The following is a 17726-nucleotide window of genomic DNA, read 5'->3' on the forward strand; positions in this document are numbered from 1 at the left end:
TTAACATTAGAACTCTCATTATTACCTCACGAAACAGACTTATAGTTCGTCGGAGATGAGATATCTATTTCACGGAGGAACAGATATTGTATTTGCATCATTCCTTTATTTGCCAGATAAAACATTATTAAACAGGTATAACAACACTTAAATTTCATGAATTTAAAGATAAGAAAGATAATATTTTCAAATTTAATTTAAAAATCTGAATTGTAAAAGAAACTGAAATATCTGTGGCAGGGTCATTGGACTAATGGGATGAACATGACACCAACAGGAAAATCACTATGACATCGATTTCAGAAGATAGCTATTAAGACACCAAGTATATGTGTACACTATTACTAATGTAACGTAGCCATGTATGGTAATATACCTCGGTATCAAATCGTGTGGTAACATACCTCGGTATCAAATCGTGTGACCTGCTGGTCCCGCTTGAGTCGTTTCTCTCGTCGTTCCTCTCTCTCTTGTTCCTTGACCTCCGACACAGCAGATTCCTGTTTGAAAAGTTGCGTAAATAATATTTCAAAATGTAACTAGATACTTTCCTTGGGCATTTCTTATTCAAATTAGAAACTTTGTCTTGCTCATTTAGTCTTTTATTTAATAATCAATGTTCCAAGATTTTTACTTAAGAAAATAACATACTACTGATTATACTAATACCAATACCCAATTTATCTTAACTTGTTTTTCAAATAATGTGCTTTGTAGGATTCAATTCATTGTCACCTGTAAGTAATGAACAAGAAAACAACACACCCAGATTATGTTACAGTAATAATGCTCTCTAATCTTGTTCTGGTCAAAGCATTCAATTCCTTCAACTTAATTGAGAAAAAATATATCTGTTTACAAATTGCTACACCATTTTTATTAAGTATGGAAGGTTCTGCAAACATTTCAATTGTCCCAAATAGATTTGTGCCTAGTGTAAATATTAAGTTAAATAAGGTTACTCATGTGTAGTTTACAGGTGTACCTTAGCTTTTTGTAGCCTGTTCTTAAGACGATCCTTGAGGGTCTTTCCTTTTGAAATTTTGGTGTCCTCCTCTGGTTTGGGAGGGGCAGGTTCCTCCTTCTTTTCTTCTTCCTTCTTCTTGTCTTCATCCTCCTCCTTATCCTCCTCCTGGGTCAATGGAGTAACTGACAAACAAGGAAACATAAACACACAATGTACATGAAATCATCCTACAATTGGGACCACATGTTCATTCAGAGAAGACAAAGGTTTTGATTTAATATACATTTACAAATAATACGTAGGATGTAAATCAAACATTACATTTTGTACCGGATTCAGTGGTGTTGTTGCTCATCATTTCTATTTTCATTTGCTCTGCTTTCCCTGATGAGCACTGTTGAAAACCATTAAGGTATCCACCCCAGGATCCCTACCGCCACTATGGAACTGACTTCCTTGCAGGGGCATTGGGTCTCCACCCCCCAGTTGTATGTACAAATAATGTTTGATTTATAAAGTATTTGAAAATTCACCCATACAGAATTTTTTAAAATTATTCTGGATTTTGTTAGGAGAGATTTGAATGTCCTTTATCATAGTCCTATCTATAATTGCATATTTGAAAACAAAAAGTTCCACTCAACATCATCACTCTAATCAAGAGTTTTCTCGAGACAGAATCAAACCTACTGTATTTGCCACTTTATGGATGATATAAAGGTGACTAATCCAGAAACTGTACCAAAAATCTATATACCTGTGATTTCAGAGAAAATGTTTGATTAAAGATAAAAGTTAATCGCAAGGCAACAAAACAGTATGACTGACTGACTTTGACCTCAGAGCAAGTCTGATAACCTTCAAAGTAAGGTCCTACAACCTAGGTCTGTGATGTCAGGATGTCTGGAACCTATCAAACAGCTAACCATAAGCCTTCAGTTCTGTTCTGCCAGGAGAAAGTCGAAGGGTGCAGAGAAGGTATGTGCATGGTTATCAAGAACATTTCTTACCCTTGGATATTGAAGATGATAAGAATTGATGCTAACCTGCTAACAATATATTTATCCTTATTAAACTTTTTTAATGCGTTATCAATTATACTTACTTTCAGACTCTTCAGTCTTTTTCTTCTTTTTGAGTTTTTTGACTTTGCTCTCTTCGTCTTCCTCCTCTCCGTCCCCGAGGGTTGGTATTCCGTCCCCTGTCTCCTCCCCCTCAGGCATGGGTAGGGTACCATCGTCGGCCACCTCTGTAGCGGTCTGTAAGGTGGTAGTTTCCTCCCCTGCACTCTCCTCCTGCTCCTGTCGGATCGTTTCCTCCACTTTCTCTTTACTTTTCTTCTTACCGCTGCGTAGTTCCTTTGCCAGGTCATCTTTGGGCGATACCACCTCTGATAGCTGAAATACCATAGATACCAGAAAAAATACTTTTAACAGAAAGAGTAAACAAAGGTAAACAAATATCTATGAATATGATATAAATATTAGTCACTGTACAATATGACTAGATGGTTTTCTATTAACTCTGTGTAGGACATACCTCTCGCTGCTTTTGAGCATGCTTTGTTTTCAAATCTTGAGCAAGATTTTCTGCCTCTTCAATATCTTCAGCAGTCTACAAGACATAAAATGATTGACATGTCAAAATCATAGTTTTTGAAGAACCTGAATAGACCAAACAATCAAATATGTGTGTTTCTAGCTTCCCCACATTTTTTTTTATACACCTACAACCCTAATGTTATATAGAGGGAATGATTTTAAACATATTTCATAACTAGACAAATCACTTGGTGACTTGCATTGGATTATGATATTAAGAGAAGTTCACATCAGTTCATGTTAAATCACATGATGGCATACCGAGAACAATGATGTTAAACTGAAATGTGATATTACATTAAACGTTCTCTTGTAGTCTCAGAATGTACGCCATAGACCACGGGTCTATGTAATGTTGATTTCTTATCGACCTACTAAAATGTTCAGAGACTGGTCCTTGGCTAAGAAAATTATACTTACATAGAGCTTTATAATATAAAATGTAGAAAATACGGATAATTATAAAGGAAGAAAAACCAGTTTTTTCGCTCTGTACTATACATGTCAGTGAGTCTTTTACATCATATGAAATAGTTTCATGACAAACTTGGTCTATAAGGAAATGATGTCTTTGGGTCTACTGTTCAGTTTGATCCCTGCTCTTTTGTACCAGTTACAGTTTCTAACTGTTCTTGTACTACATAAATAGTTACAGATTGAAAATATTACAAAATGGGTGCCTTTATTTATTTATATATTACAGCCTCAAAATGATTTAGGCACTAAATGTATATAAACAACTGATGCATTTGCATAGAAATCAACAGGTAATGTTTGACTAGGTAATAATATCACAATACAAGCCCATCGGATTGCACAAAAATTAAATATACAGTTTATCATTAGAATAATAAATAATGAATTTCATTATAATCAAGTTATTCTTTACATTATAACAAAAATCATAACAAATATTTTGGATTCTAAATTAGTCAAAATCCAAATTTATCCTGATAATTGTACATGTATGTGTCAATCCTAAGTAACTAGGTGTGGTCAACATCTAGTATATATCTTACAGTAAAAGGGTTTGATAACTTACCTCCCCTCCTGATGTTTCTCCTCCACTGTACACCAGGCCAGTATCAGACTCCTCCCCAGTCTGATTAAATGATTTCTTAAAGTTATTTACTAGCACAAATAAAATTTATATTTGTTAAATGTTACTTTGCAGCTACAAGGCCAGGTAACTTTCACATTATTTTCACTCTTTTCATGGAAGTATTCAGCTGCAAATTCAATAATGGTACAAAAGTGTCCTGTTACAGACAGTACTGTAAAATCTAGTTTGAACAACTTTTGAATGTAGATATTTCAATATAATAGTAAATTATTTTTACTTTGAATCATAATTAAGCTAACTAATAAACTGGGATCTGGAGCTACATGATTTAGCAATCACATATATTCACCTGACTTTGATGAGTAACTTACCAAAATAGGATTTGATATTCCATCAGCGTCATCCCCAGCCTCTTCTGGAAGCAAGCGCTGCTTCTGCTTCCTCTTCTTTCTCTTAGGTTTTGGATCCCTTAAAAGAAACCAAGATGATGCTGTTTAAAATTCATATTTATAAACAAAATGCTCCAAAAATGATTCATCCTAAATTTGAATTTTGAATAAAGTTTTAATTGATTAGCAAGTTACATTTTTATAAGGGCTGGAAAAAATAGGCCTTAAAATGTTTACAAATCAGAGCATAAACTCAAAATGATGGTTATTACTCTTCAACTTTCAAACCAACTGATCTATCAGTGAATGATAGACCATGCAGATCTGTTTCAAATGGCTACCATTTAAATACCAGATTCAGAAATGTCTATTACTATTTGGTCACCAATGCCATGCCCAGTGGTGTACTCTTCCACTAGTCTGATGCTCATGATCAGGGCAAGTAGATTTTTATGTCACGGCTGTGGTGAAAATTTGTATTTATTTACTATGAAAATATAGATCCAGCTATAGTAGCGTTTGTCCAACTCTGTCTGTGGACTTTGAAAATGAAATCAAAGACAAACTGAATGCAGTATGCATGCATGTGCACATATTCTTAGACTACAGTACCACTGTACCTGAAAGAATTCAAGTTTGGCTTCATCAGTACACATGACAAGATTTCATGAAAATCACCAATATATGAACATCATCAAAACCTGTCAAAAATTATATGGTACGTGTCCTTCAGTTACATAATATCAATGCCCTCCATCAATGATGACCAAGAACATCCATTTGGCAGGAAGTGTGGCATTACATGATTATCATTTATCGTGATTTCGTTTTTGTTATAGCCGTCTGTGTAATGTGTGGTGCTAATTGTAAATTCTAGAAGTGTTGTTCTTTGGTTCTTCTTCTTTAGGTTGTAGGGGCTCCATCAATATGGAGGGTATAGATAAAATGTAAAATGCTTGCATGTGTTTTAGCGTGTGATGAGGGCTTCAAGGGCTGCATAGGGAATGTGTGCCTTCTTAAAGTCCTTAAGTGTTGTGGATTGTACTGCTGCTATGGGTAAGATATTCTATTGTGCTATTGTGTGTGGAAAGAATGAATATTTGTAGGTGTCCTTTGTAGCAGATATGTGTTTGTATGCGTAAGGGTGTGCATGTCTGGTTCGAGGGTCTATGAGTGTGAGTATAGATGTTGGGTTTATTGCTACGATTTGGTGTACAATTTTGTAAAAAAGGATTATTCTTGTGTGAAAATGCTGTAATTGTAGTGTTGGCAATTGTAGTTTGTGGATCATGTCTTACTGGGATCATATTGAAGATATAATAAATCCCAATAGTCCAAATCCTAATAACAAACTATTCTGGTCTAACATAAAGCCAAACGATCCGATCACTGCGGCATTTCCCCACTAAAGCAAGAGGGAAAATAAATACATAAGCCTGTTGACAAAGCGCAAGTGCTCAACGCAGTTTCAATCTGTATTTAGTCTACCCAAAACTCTCAATGATCGCCAGTTTACTTTCAGATGTAACATGCCTCTTGACCATCAATTTCCAACCATGCCTGATATTGAGATTCATGAAAATGGTATATTAAAACTTCTCAAAGGTTTAAGTTTGCATAAGGCTGCAGGACCCGATGACATAAAACCAAAGGTACTGAAAGAACTTGCTACCGAAGTAGCCCCCATTCTATCACTAGTTTTTAGCAAGTCCTTGGCTACAGGTCTAGTCCCCATTGATTGGAAATTGGCAAATATATCCCCCCATTTATTAAAAAGGACAGAAACTTAATCCAGAAAATTATAGACCGATTTCACTGACATACATTTGCAGTAAAGCAATGGAGCACATCGTCATTTCTAACATCATGACGCATGCTGATACAGACAACATCGTGTATCTGTTCCAACATGGCTTTCGATCATGCGAAAGTCGGTTGATCAAATTGATCGATGACATATCTAAATGCTTTGACGAAGGAAGCCAAACTGATATTCTCATTATGGACTTCGCCAAGGCTTTCGGCAAAGTCAGCCATTCCCTACTCATCCACAAACTAAAGTACTACGGTGTAAAAGGAAAGGTAGTAAACTTGATTGAGAATTTCCTTCTTGGCAGAAAGCAATCTGTAGTTGTGGAGGGGGAGATGTCTGACTTTAACGTCCATTCTGGTGTGCCCCAGGGATCGGTCCTCCGACACAATTTATTTCTTTATTTCATTAACGACATCCCTGTAGCCCTTAATGCTACCATCCACTTGATCGCAGACGCCACTATCGCTTATCTAGTTGTCAAGTCTAACAGTGATGCTGAAACTCTTGACTTGGACAAACTGGCGCACTGGGAAAAGGCATGGAAAATGGTCTTCCACCTCAGCAAGTGTAATGTGTTGTCTGTGAACAAGCTTAAGGGGAAAACCCCCATTATCCATAATTACATCCTCCATGGGCATAAGCTAGAACAGATAGACCAAGAAAAATACCTGGGTGTTACAATTCAATCGAACTTAAAATGGGACTCCCACATAAATAATATTACCAACAAAGCGAATTCCACCCTTGGCTTCCTCCGTCGAAACTTAAAAATAGGTTCAACATCAGTTAAGGCACAAGCGTACAAATCATTAGTCCATCCATCCCTAGAGTATACCTGTCCTGTTTGGGACCCATACACCCAGGATATATAACATCAATAAGATTGAAATGGTATAAAGCAGGTTTGCTCGTTACGTACTAAACAAAACCGTCCATACTCATAGAACATGTCTCTGATATGCTGAACCATTTTAAATGGCGATCCCTTGCCGACAGACACAGAGACACAAGCCTATGTATGATGTTCAAATTTGTAAACAATCAGGTAGTTATTAGTAAACACACTAGACTAATACCAGCAGCAACCAATATCTGAGTGGAATAAGATCCCACCAGATATCATATCCTCCTACTGAATCTTTTAAATCTGCTCTCCTGTCACTGTACTCCCAAAATTATTTTGACTTTCTCGGAATCGCCTAAATCTCTTTCTCCCCCATGACATTATCTTCAACTTGTTGAAGTTGGGCATTACCATTTAGAAGTAGAAAATGTCTGTTACCGAGCTGGTGTGGTGGTATCTGTTGTTTATGTAGCATGCTGCTCTTCGTTGTGTTTTTTCTATTTGTTAAATTTGGTTTGTGTTGTGTGGGTCCCAAATGGAAGAGCATTTATTCAAGTTTTGGTCAGACTGGTGCTTTGTATGCGTGTTCTTTTATATGTGGTGAGTTTATTTTGAAGTTGCGCTTTAGAAAACCTAGGGGTCTATTGGCATTGGCTGTAATATGTTTGTCCCATCGTAGGTTATTTTGTATTAAATGATTGATTGAATTTAAAGATACAATATCTATTAAACATTGTAAATCCACTTTCTTTTGATATGGTAAAAAATGACATATCCATAACACCAACTTACGACATCTCAAATTGTATGCACGACCGGTCTTGTTTTAAATAGAAGGATCAGTACGATTCCTCAATGTTCATCTGTAAACTGGCAGCGCTAGCGTGCGTAGCAACTCCTCGTACCTGGGAGTTTTCTAGACTTCAGGATTGATGCTGGATACTTCTCTGCAAAATATTACGATCAGAATATCTCAATATAATTCAGTGCACTAATCAACTATCACACTTTTCTCCATAAACCATATATAACTGGTATGTTTACATCTATTCTTCATGATAGAACTTGAATTTTCCGATGGCGCTGGCCTTGCATTCCTAACTTACACAACGAAAGAGTCTAACAAGGGAGGTAACTTCAAAACTCAAGGTACGAATCGAGTATGGTTAGATTGAATGACGAAATAAAATTACATAATTAATAAGTTGTTTTCGTTTTTGGTGAAAAAAATGTTGACTCCTTTTTCTATTTTGGTAAGATGTTGGTTTAGCTACTGTATATGAATGAAACTTTCCGTCTTACTCCTCTTTTGACATTTATCTTCAAATTTTCGAAGTTGTTCAGTACGTTCAGGCAGAGACATATAAAGCCATAGTAACATTAGTATATACGTCTCTGGTTCAGGACCATACCATATATTTTGATATAGGGTCTCAAAAAAGACTTACTTCTGGAGCCATTGATTTTCTTATAAGTTTATTTGTTCTGCATATGCACATCGCTGATATTCAACTATGTACCATACTTATTTTTTAAAATACGTAATGTGCGTCTCTGGTGAGAATTATAAAACTGACATTGTTTTTGTAGCACATGATTTCAATTCAGCTTTACTTGCATATTGGCCATGGTTATATCTCTAGGTTCAAACAAATAAGAACATCTACAGAAATCAATTAGAGAGCAGGGGCGTAACAAACGGGTTTTCAATGTGTAAGCCCAATGATGAAGTGTGCTGCCGAAGGCAGCACCCCGAAGCGCGTAGCGCGAGGCGGGGGGAGGGTATGTGAGGGGGTTTTCCCCCTCCCATTGGTGGGGGTCTGGGGGGTCTCCCCCAGGAGAATTTTGTTTTCTAGAACACATGAGACGCGTTCTCCCTTGTTCTGGTGTCAGTTTTAATGGCCATTTTAAAGCAAGAAAATATCGTTTTCCCCTATTATTTTACAAATATTTTGCTTCTTTTTGGGTACGTAGGGATTGGTACTCATCTACGCCAATTCTATTATGGAGTTCGGTAACATTATTCCACGGAAAAGAAAAATCTAAAATCATGTGGATTTTGGGATAGTTGTTGTAAGAGTGTGACGTTTCTCCTCGCGACTGTGACTCCGGTTGCGCAGGGATATGAGACTAGTATCACAAGCTAGCACTAGGAATAGTTTAACATTATGTACATAAGAACCGATATACTGGTCAATGTGTAAAATACAAAGCCATGGTTTATGACCATTCCATATGTATTTTGTATTAATAAAGGGGATAAAAATCATAGGAACAGTTTATTTCACGGGGGGCGGGGGCTAGCGAGTACTATGTGTATACCAATAATTTGCATAGCTAGAGTTGCACTGACACGGTTACCATGTCAAATGATTGAAGCCAGGCTACCAACCATATTGTTCCCTTTATATGTATAAAAGCGGTAAAAAAAAAACCTTAGAAACACTTTATTTCACGGGGAAAACTAGAGTTAGTGTTTGGGTACACCGATAATTAGCAAGACTAGAGTTTCACTGGCGCGATTACCATGCCGAATGAATATGCTACCCTCAGTTCTACATTTGTTAGAGACTTTGATTGTAACGAAGCATTTTAGTAAGTTGGCGGTCTTTATAGCAGATACAAAACGTCTGTCATTGCTTTTTAATATGTTATATCATATAGTCTATGTTGCGTTTATATTTTTTTTTATTTTGTCAAAAATGATGTGTAAGCCCGGGCTTTTTTGCTACATAGGTTGTTACGCGCCTGGAGAGTGGTTTTGTTTGCCATCACCCATACCAGAGACGTATAAAGGCAGAAACCCCTGCAGTATACATACATGTACATGTATGCGCGATCATTAGAATCATTAAACTAGACAAAAACTCGGCTTTATTCCCTGTTTTCACGAAAGGAAACATCGCAGCAGTTTGAAATAAGTAAGACTCCGCGACGGAACCATCGAAGAAACGTTATTTGTAAAAGAAAAATTACATCTGTTTGAGAAAAAATGTGGTACCCGTTCCCCTTAAAATACACATCTTAATTGTTGTTTGAAAATCATCACCACCCCCCAGTTTTTGCTCCAGGAGAACGTTGACCGATTTTTAGGGTTGCAGACGTCCTTGATGCCTGTGACAATGCATGTTAGAGATATATCGATGCATGAAGTGTTTGTTTTCCACCTTTAAATGAGATCAAGGTTGGTCTGACAATAACATGTTATTAAGGTGTAGTGCTATCTGCCTGATGATAAATTAGTCGAGTTGCACGTACACGATCACCGGCAGCCTCATATCGATATCGCCGTATTAACTTGTCCACAGATTATTGTCAAATGAGATTTTAATCAGCCACTTGTCTATTTAGAACTGTGCAGAGACAGAATACGTCACTTAAGGATTAGTTGTGTGTCTATAAATAACTTGTATACGCCCGTTATAACCCCGAGAGTCCTATTTTGGGGTATTTGTTTTAACATAAGTACAAAAATGAAATCTCTAAGAGGGACCGCACGTGTGATTTTCTACTCAGGACTTTGATAAGATTTATTTTAGATTTACCTCATATTTGACTTGAAACTTGTTGACAAACATGCATCTTATCGGACATCAAAATTCCGAGGGACAGATAATCTCTTGATAATATCAAACAAGGTAGCATTTACCCTGAGCTAAGACAGAACGGTTTAAAAATGGACAACATTTTCTTCGCATACGAGGGTTAACTCCCTTTCATCGTTTCGATTTGTATAGTTTGAAATGATACATATGCCGTAAGTGTCACCTGTGATCATTCTTCTAAGAATGTGATATGCAAATTATGCACCGTTGTTAGAATTAAGCTTTGATAAACTATGTTTGGAAATGTAATACGTATGCATTGCGGACCCCAGGGGCCCTAGCCCGGAGTTACTTTCATTTGGGTGAAATGTCCCTCTGAGAGTTGAAGTCCCTAAAACGGCTAATAATACTAAGAGCACATCAGTTAATTTCCAGACATGGTTGTTTTACAACTTCATCCGGTTACTTTGACATAGATTTTGGTGTGGCTCAAGGTTCTTTACTTGACCTAAACTTTTCCTTGCTTGTATGCTTTCCATCAGACGACAGTATATATATTCATAGTTATTTATCTGTACTGAGTGGGAATTAAAGTGATGTGAAAAAGTGCTTAACAAATATACTATGTATGGCAATAACCTGAGAAATGAAAAGTGCGTGGAAGATGTTGGTACGTGTTTCGTTGGCCTCTCCCAATGAGTTGTAGAGTCCATAATAAGTAAATTCATATAAATGCTTGAGTCAGAAAGGTGTTTTCTATCGTTACATGTACCCCCATGATGTATCAAATTAGTAAATAAAATTTAACATTACTCTTAGCTAGTATCTTGATATGAAGGTTTCATATATGAAAGTACTCGTCGTATTTATACTATGCTTAATTTAATATTTCTGAAATTCACATTTCTTCATATCAATATATTGCGATGCAGCTAATCAAATGATCATGTCAAGTGTAACGGGCTGTTGGCCATCGTAAAGTCCATACAAACTTAGTGTGTTTTGGGAGGAGGCGATAGTGTAGTATAGTCGCTAGTGTTAGTTTTTCAGCTGAGCGGTTTGATGCCTTAAAAACAGGGCATAGGCCGTACAAAAGAAAAAAAGAAAGAAACACAGCGTCAATTTAAGTGTTCATAAAATAATGTTTTTGAGCAATATGTCTAAATCTAATAATTAACTTTGAATATTGAACCAATCGCCTACATTTTTAGGGATTCTAACAAAAGGGGGGTATTTATTACATAATGTACACTAGGTTACTCAAAGTTAAAATGGCGGCAGTTTTAAAACCATTCCCTAATCATCGCGCGTGTCCTTCTCGAACAGCTTTAGCCTCATCCACGATACTGTAAGCTTTACGCTTACCTACGCTCTCTGCACCCCTGGAATACACCATAGTAAGAATAAAGCCACCTTGTGGATGAGACAAGAAGACTAGATTCGATCCCTTATGTACATCAAAAGAATCTCGCGGTCGCACAACGGTAAAATCATTGGCTTCGAAGTCGCGTGTCGCTCCACTGTAATCTTAAAAAGACAGACATCAGCCTAGCAATTGGTAAGGGTTTTTGTTTACCTAAGACCAGTTAATTAGCTATCTTCTTGCCTTCAATTTTGCTATGACATATTCCAAGGGTGCAGAGAGCGTAAGCCAGTGTCGAGGATGTAGTCTCTCTAAATGCTGTGGCATTGACTGCCCTTACATGATCGTTATTCCATTCCTTGAAAATTGCAACGTTTGGCCTATCATTATTTAAAAACACAGCATGATTTAACTCTCATATCGTTGTCGGAACTAACACGTTGACGGCCATCTGCTCGAAATGATGTGAATAGATTCATCACTGAAGAGCATGGACATCCAACGTCTCATAGGAAACGTCTGGACATATGTGTCGTCTACCATCCATGCGACGCGCTCGGCGTTGTGGTGTCAGTGGTAGACCACTGCTGTGTTTCCTTTTCGTATGGGTAGACTACGGAAAGAAAACTAACAACAGTTCGTCGAAACTTTATGAGGAAATTAATACAATGTTTTTATATCAACTGGTATAATAGTTCTGTATAAGAAGCAAAACGTGTCTCAGCCAAGCAGAGGTCAAGACGGCCATTTTGTATTGTGGGATCAACACGAAACGTAACAATATCTGGACCGCCAAGGAACAGTTATACCAAGGTCGGATTGAGTCGCTGAAGAGTTCTTTAGAAATCGAAAATAACTCAATCAAGAAACAGATGGTACCCCATCAGAGGCAATGGCAGACATTTTTTTTTAAATTTTTGGATCGGAGAGAAAAGTAACAAAGCTTGTGTTTATAGTGTACCAAAAGAAATTTTAAGCAAGATCAGAGTCAATCGCTACTGTGGTTCTAAGAAAAAAATTCGAAAATGTTAGTTTTTATGGTCGACGAACGATGACGACTTGCAAGGACGGATACAGTGTGCTGTAGTCATACCGTACATTGTATATGATCAACTGTGTGGGTTAATATGTTTCTAGTTTTAGATGATATTGGAAACCATTCACCAGACAGTTTTAGTAATAATTTCATGTTTAATATCTAACTTCTATAAATAAAGTTCGTATTTACTTGCTTTACATGCCAACTATATTATATAGACCCAGTAAACGATCGAATGAGTCCGGATAAAAAATTAATATCAGTGATTATTTTCAAAACTGGAATATTATAATAAAAATCGTCCAAGTACCAACAATTCGGCAAGAAAATATTAAGCATTCATCTGGCTGCCCGTTATAATACATGTGAATGACGTCAATTTGTGTAAACATATTAAAAGTTATTATATTAGGATCAAAAGCTCTTAGTTCGCAGAAATCAAAACACACACTGTCTATATCAAAACATTTCAACGTGTGCTTTTTGAAAGGGGTTTATACGATGATAAAATGTAATTTTCTATATTCAAATACAGACTTAAATGTAAATAAGTATGATTGGACGACACAGCGTCATATTGTGATGAACGGGTGGCGTTTGTGTGAGATCAAGGCCTAATATCGCGTGTACCGGGCGCGCCCTACAGATTGACACACTGACACACAGATCGGCTTACTTACGGGCTCCGGAGTGTCAAAGAATGACCAACTTAATGGCTAATCTGGGTTATTTAGTAAACATTGTAAAAAATGGTGTTTATTTCTGAAAATGGGGTTTCAATATAGTTTTGAATTTGATAAATTCTGACAACATAATAGATAAACACATGAAAAATATCTTCGTGTGTGCCCCTTTTTTTAATGCTAACATCGCTTTGAATAAATAACTAAGCTGATGTATATATTTAGGTTAACTTCTGTACATTGTAATCAGGAATATAGAAGTGTGTTCAGCTTACTATAGAATGAAATTTAACATTACATTTGATATAAATATCAATAAAAAAAATCTCTTATATAACATTTAGAAACGGAAGTCATCGATATTGCAATTACGTATGGCACAAATATTGATAAAACCGGACATGACTATAATTGATTGGAAAATATTGATTCCTGATTACCAGGTTTAGAAAGCTGTCGGATGAATGGCCCGGTCCACACGTGCTCTCATTCAGGGCAAACGCAAACTTAATGCCTTGTACATCCGAACTGTCTATTTAAAGAAACCTACATTTAAATGGTAAATTCAATCATTATACACATTAATGTCATTTTTTTATTAGACCATACAATAAAAGAAAAAGAAGGAATATGATGGAAATCAATAGAAAATAAATAGGTTTTTAATAAATATATGTATATATATCAATCCTGTAGCCTATTGAACTGTAGTGTCAAATAAAATCATTTATATATAGAAAATAGGTCATAGATTTATTTACCTCTGATTTGTATAATAGCTGGTTGAGTATTAAATTGCTCGTGTGAGACTCATCACATTTGAAATCAATAAAAATGTCATTGCATCCGCAACGAGGTCGTGGCTAGTTAACAAGTTATTCTATGTAATAATGGAGTCATGTTCCACACAGTCACAATGAATGTTATATGTATGCCGTTCTGGCAGAGGGAATTTCTACCTACGTCGCAATATCTGACAGTTGTGTAAGTCATTAGAGCAAGTGCTATACCTTAAGGGTGTACGCGACATTGTTCTGTGGTATATGCACCTCCCTTTTCAAAAGAGTTCAACATTGAGAAAACCCAAAAGCGTCTATTGATAACGCTGGCTAATCAGAAAATAGATTTAATATGATACTTACGGCTAATGTTTGACCTAAAAATCTTACATAAATCAATAGAACAAGTTGTAAGGTAGCGTGAGATAAAAATTAACCTCCTCAGATTCCAAAAGAGTTCCAAACTACATTGCATAAACGGTAGTGCGTAACAGTGGTTTTTGCCTTTACATGAGTTACAAAAGCTAACAGAAAACACAATAAAGAAAAAAAACCTTCAGTAATATAAAGTCTGTAAAATAAATATATTTTTATATTTTATCATTAAAATTTTATAAATTTCCTACATAATTTTATGAAATACACGATCGATAATGCTTCATTAGTTTTAAGGCAGATAACTATAATACAATTTTGTCGTCAAAATTATCTTTCTTATTCCAACTCAGTTATTAAACGTATGTATTAATATGTACATTTAAAAAAAAATCACTCGGTTTCTGATATTGAGAAAGTCTTTTGACAGGATAATATATTATGTTACGGTAATACGTATCTTTAATTGTCATTAATGATGAAATAAGGATATTCAGTTTATAAAGATGTGACAATAACGTTGGTTTTCTGGCTTGTACTGAAACAAGATATTATTGATCTAGGAGGTAACCCAGAACCCCGTCTCATACTGTCCTGTCCTTTCCATGCATACACTGACAGAAAATGTCATGTAAAGATACTAATAATAAAAGAACAAGTGCAAATGTAATAAAACAATCAGACACATCTGAGTGAAGATTAAATAGACGTACACATCCCCAGATGAACTCACATTTCAGGGGAGGAGCTAGCGTGTGTTCAAGTCCTCCTTGATCCTCTCTGCCCCGCCCTCCTGTCCCATGAAACAAACACACATATACACACACCGTGGCTATGTACAGCTTGACATGACAACTAGCACCACAACAAAGCCACACCCATGCTTATGTTGAGAACATTTTTATGAATGATTTCCTTTTCTTCAACTTTCAAGAGAATGTCAATATTAACTCAAAGTTCAACGTACTTTAACAAGCGGTAAATATTTGCTTTAAATCTTTCTATCTACCGAATACAAAAGCATTTTGGTATACATAATTTCTTATTCAAACACATATATACTTCTTTTTGGTGTAAGACATATATAAGAAGAGGTTTTTGTGACCTTTTCAGGTCGTTTATATACCTGTCCTCGCGTCACCAATAACGATTATGTATCTATAGACAATAAAACAATTTTGTCACGTCATCATCACCTTGACCTTCACCCCTCCTATCTGTTTCACTACCACGCATACCCACATATTGCTGTTCGACAAAAAGTTTATAACAATATTTATCTAGACAGTTGTCTATTGGTTTTAGAGAAGTATTAAGGCACTGTTTCGAGGGCTCTGAGAGATTTACAATTGACAAACAAAAACCTGGGCACTATATTCTCAGTCAATCTACTACTCTTCCCAATAAACATACATATCAAAGTATGCGAGGACTCTTTAAACGATTTGCACTGGGATCCGTAGGAACATTCCTATGTAGAAATGTAAGTATGTGGACAAGTTTAATCTAATCCGGAACAAATCTCTTCGTCATGATAAACGGCTTCCATGTTGACAAAGACAAGTGTCAATGAAGTTGAGGAATGTTGGTGAAGATATTTTCATTCCCGATGTTTCAAACGAAAATGATTTCAGAATGCGTTTCACTCTATTACTGTGAATAATTCGGTTGGCAAGTAAAATACATCGTAGTTATGACTAGTTTGTATTGAATAGGAAACACATTGTCGCATGTTATACGATCAAGAAAATCTATACCTGTAAACGAAACCACATTCCGGCTCACTCTGATGCTTTTGGCTAGGACATTATTCAGCATAACGCACCTTATTCTTGAAATAGACAATCTTCTTACTGTTACGATACAATACTTTTATCAAACACGTTTCAAACTCGATGGTTTTTGTCACAGGCTCATTGCGGTCAGTTAAGATAAATCTATTTTTAGATGTTTAATGGTTATCAAAACCCTCTTTTACACTATGTAAGTTTATCTGTCTGATATCAACTTTGGAGGTAATTCTTAATCGATCTAAAGAATGTCGAAATGTCCAATTGACCTCTTCGTTTGTATTTTTGTTGGTATAGGTTTAACGACCTCGCAACGGCTAGGGGCAAATGAGGACGAGTGTCTAGGAAATTACCGGGGAAAATAGAGAAAGAGAGAGAAGACAGGATAGGAAAGAAAAGATATAGATCCCAAGTGTTGCATCAGCTCAATATTTGTTTTTCCCGAACCTGCAGTGGATTTACCGTTTGGAGATTGTTTTTATGCTTTTGGAGGGTTTGGCGGATTTGACAGGTTCAGTCCCCAGTGATCAAAGACTCTGTTGAATAGTCAAGAGTTACGATGTTAAAATACTGGTCTGACTGTTCGTTAATATAAATATACCAAGGGTAGATGGTATTGAAGGTGTTTCTCGGGTCTTATTTGTCTTCGAGGTCGAAGACTTTGTTGAGCGAGATGTGTGCCGATCTCGATTGGGTCGATCGCTGCTGACAAGGAAGCTCAATTTTATGGTTAGAATATCCCAGAGTTTAAAAGCCCCACGTTTGAATCCCACAGTGGTCTACTTGACTAATATATTGCAATATAATATAACTAAAAATATATCTTCATACGGTTACCCGTACCCCTATGGTACTTAATCTCACCAAAATATCCATTTGATACCGATTGTTCTCTTACAGAAAACCATGATGTCCTTTTAACACAGTTAGTCCGATCAACTTTAACATAACCCTATGACGTTTAAGACCAGAGTTATATATGGAACAAAATTTCCTATAACAGAGTATAGTGATCTTCATCTACGTGTCTCTATATATGGTCGTCACCATACCGTACTTGCAAATTAATGCCAATAACCACTACGACAATATTCCTTTAATGTATAATGTTCATTTAACATAACCTTACCACAATGTCTGTTACACAAACCTTAACAATGTGTGTTTATTAAGTATTTCCCACCGATCAAAGCCTCACCACAATCTCTGTTTAGTACAACATAGCCTCACCACAATCTCTGTTTAGTACAACATAGCCTCACCGCAATCTCTGTTTAGTACAACATAGCCTCACCACAATCTCTGTTTAGTACCACATAGCCTCACCACAATATCTGTTTAGTACAACATAGCCACACCACACTCTCTGTTAAGTACAACATAGCCTCACCACAATCTCTGTTAAGTACAACATGAACTCACTACAATCCCTGTTTAGTACAACAAAGCCTCACCACAATCTCTGTTTAGTACAA

General features: G+C 36.3%; 1 protein-coding gene across 6 annotated transcripts in view; it reads right to left on the minus strand.

The window, feature by feature from the left end:
* The window catches only part of LOC110466106 (coiled-coil and C2 domain-containing protein 2A-like), a 45993-nt gene extending 38222 nt beyond the window's left edge, over positions 1-7771 (minus strand). For 3 of the 6 annotated variants that reach the window (XM_021522418.1, XM_021522417.1, XM_021522416.1), the window contains exons 1-8: positions 7470-7771; positions 4003-4099; positions 3611-3670; positions 2507-2581; positions 2073-2364; positions 986-1149; positions 405-500; positions 26-64 (exon numbers count right to left, since the gene is read on the minus strand). In XM_021522418.1, the coding sequence (XP_021378093.1) occupies positions 26-64; positions 405-500; positions 986-1149; positions 2073-2364; positions 2507-2581; positions 3611-3670; positions 4003-4099; positions 7470-7474 (828 nt within the window). In that variant the 5' untranslated portion in view covers positions 7475-7771. The remainder of the gene's footprint in view (positions 1-25; positions 65-404; positions 501-985; positions 1150-2072; positions 2365-2506; positions 2582-3610; positions 3671-4002; positions 4100-7469) is intronic. The other 3 variants (XM_021522420.1, XM_021522421.1, XM_021522419.1) reach the window with 1 other exon arrangement.
* Between the last annotated feature and the right edge of the window lie 9955 nt (positions 7772-17726).

The sequence above is a fragment of the Mizuhopecten yessoensis genome, unplaced genomic scaffold (assembly GCF_002113885.1).
Source record: "Mizuhopecten yessoensis strain PY_sf001 unplaced genomic scaffold, ASM211388v2 scaffold11117, whole genome shotgun sequence".
Classification (NCBI taxonomy): Eukaryota; Metazoa; Mollusca; class Bivalvia; order Pectinida; family Pectinidae; genus Mizuhopecten; species Mizuhopecten yessoensis.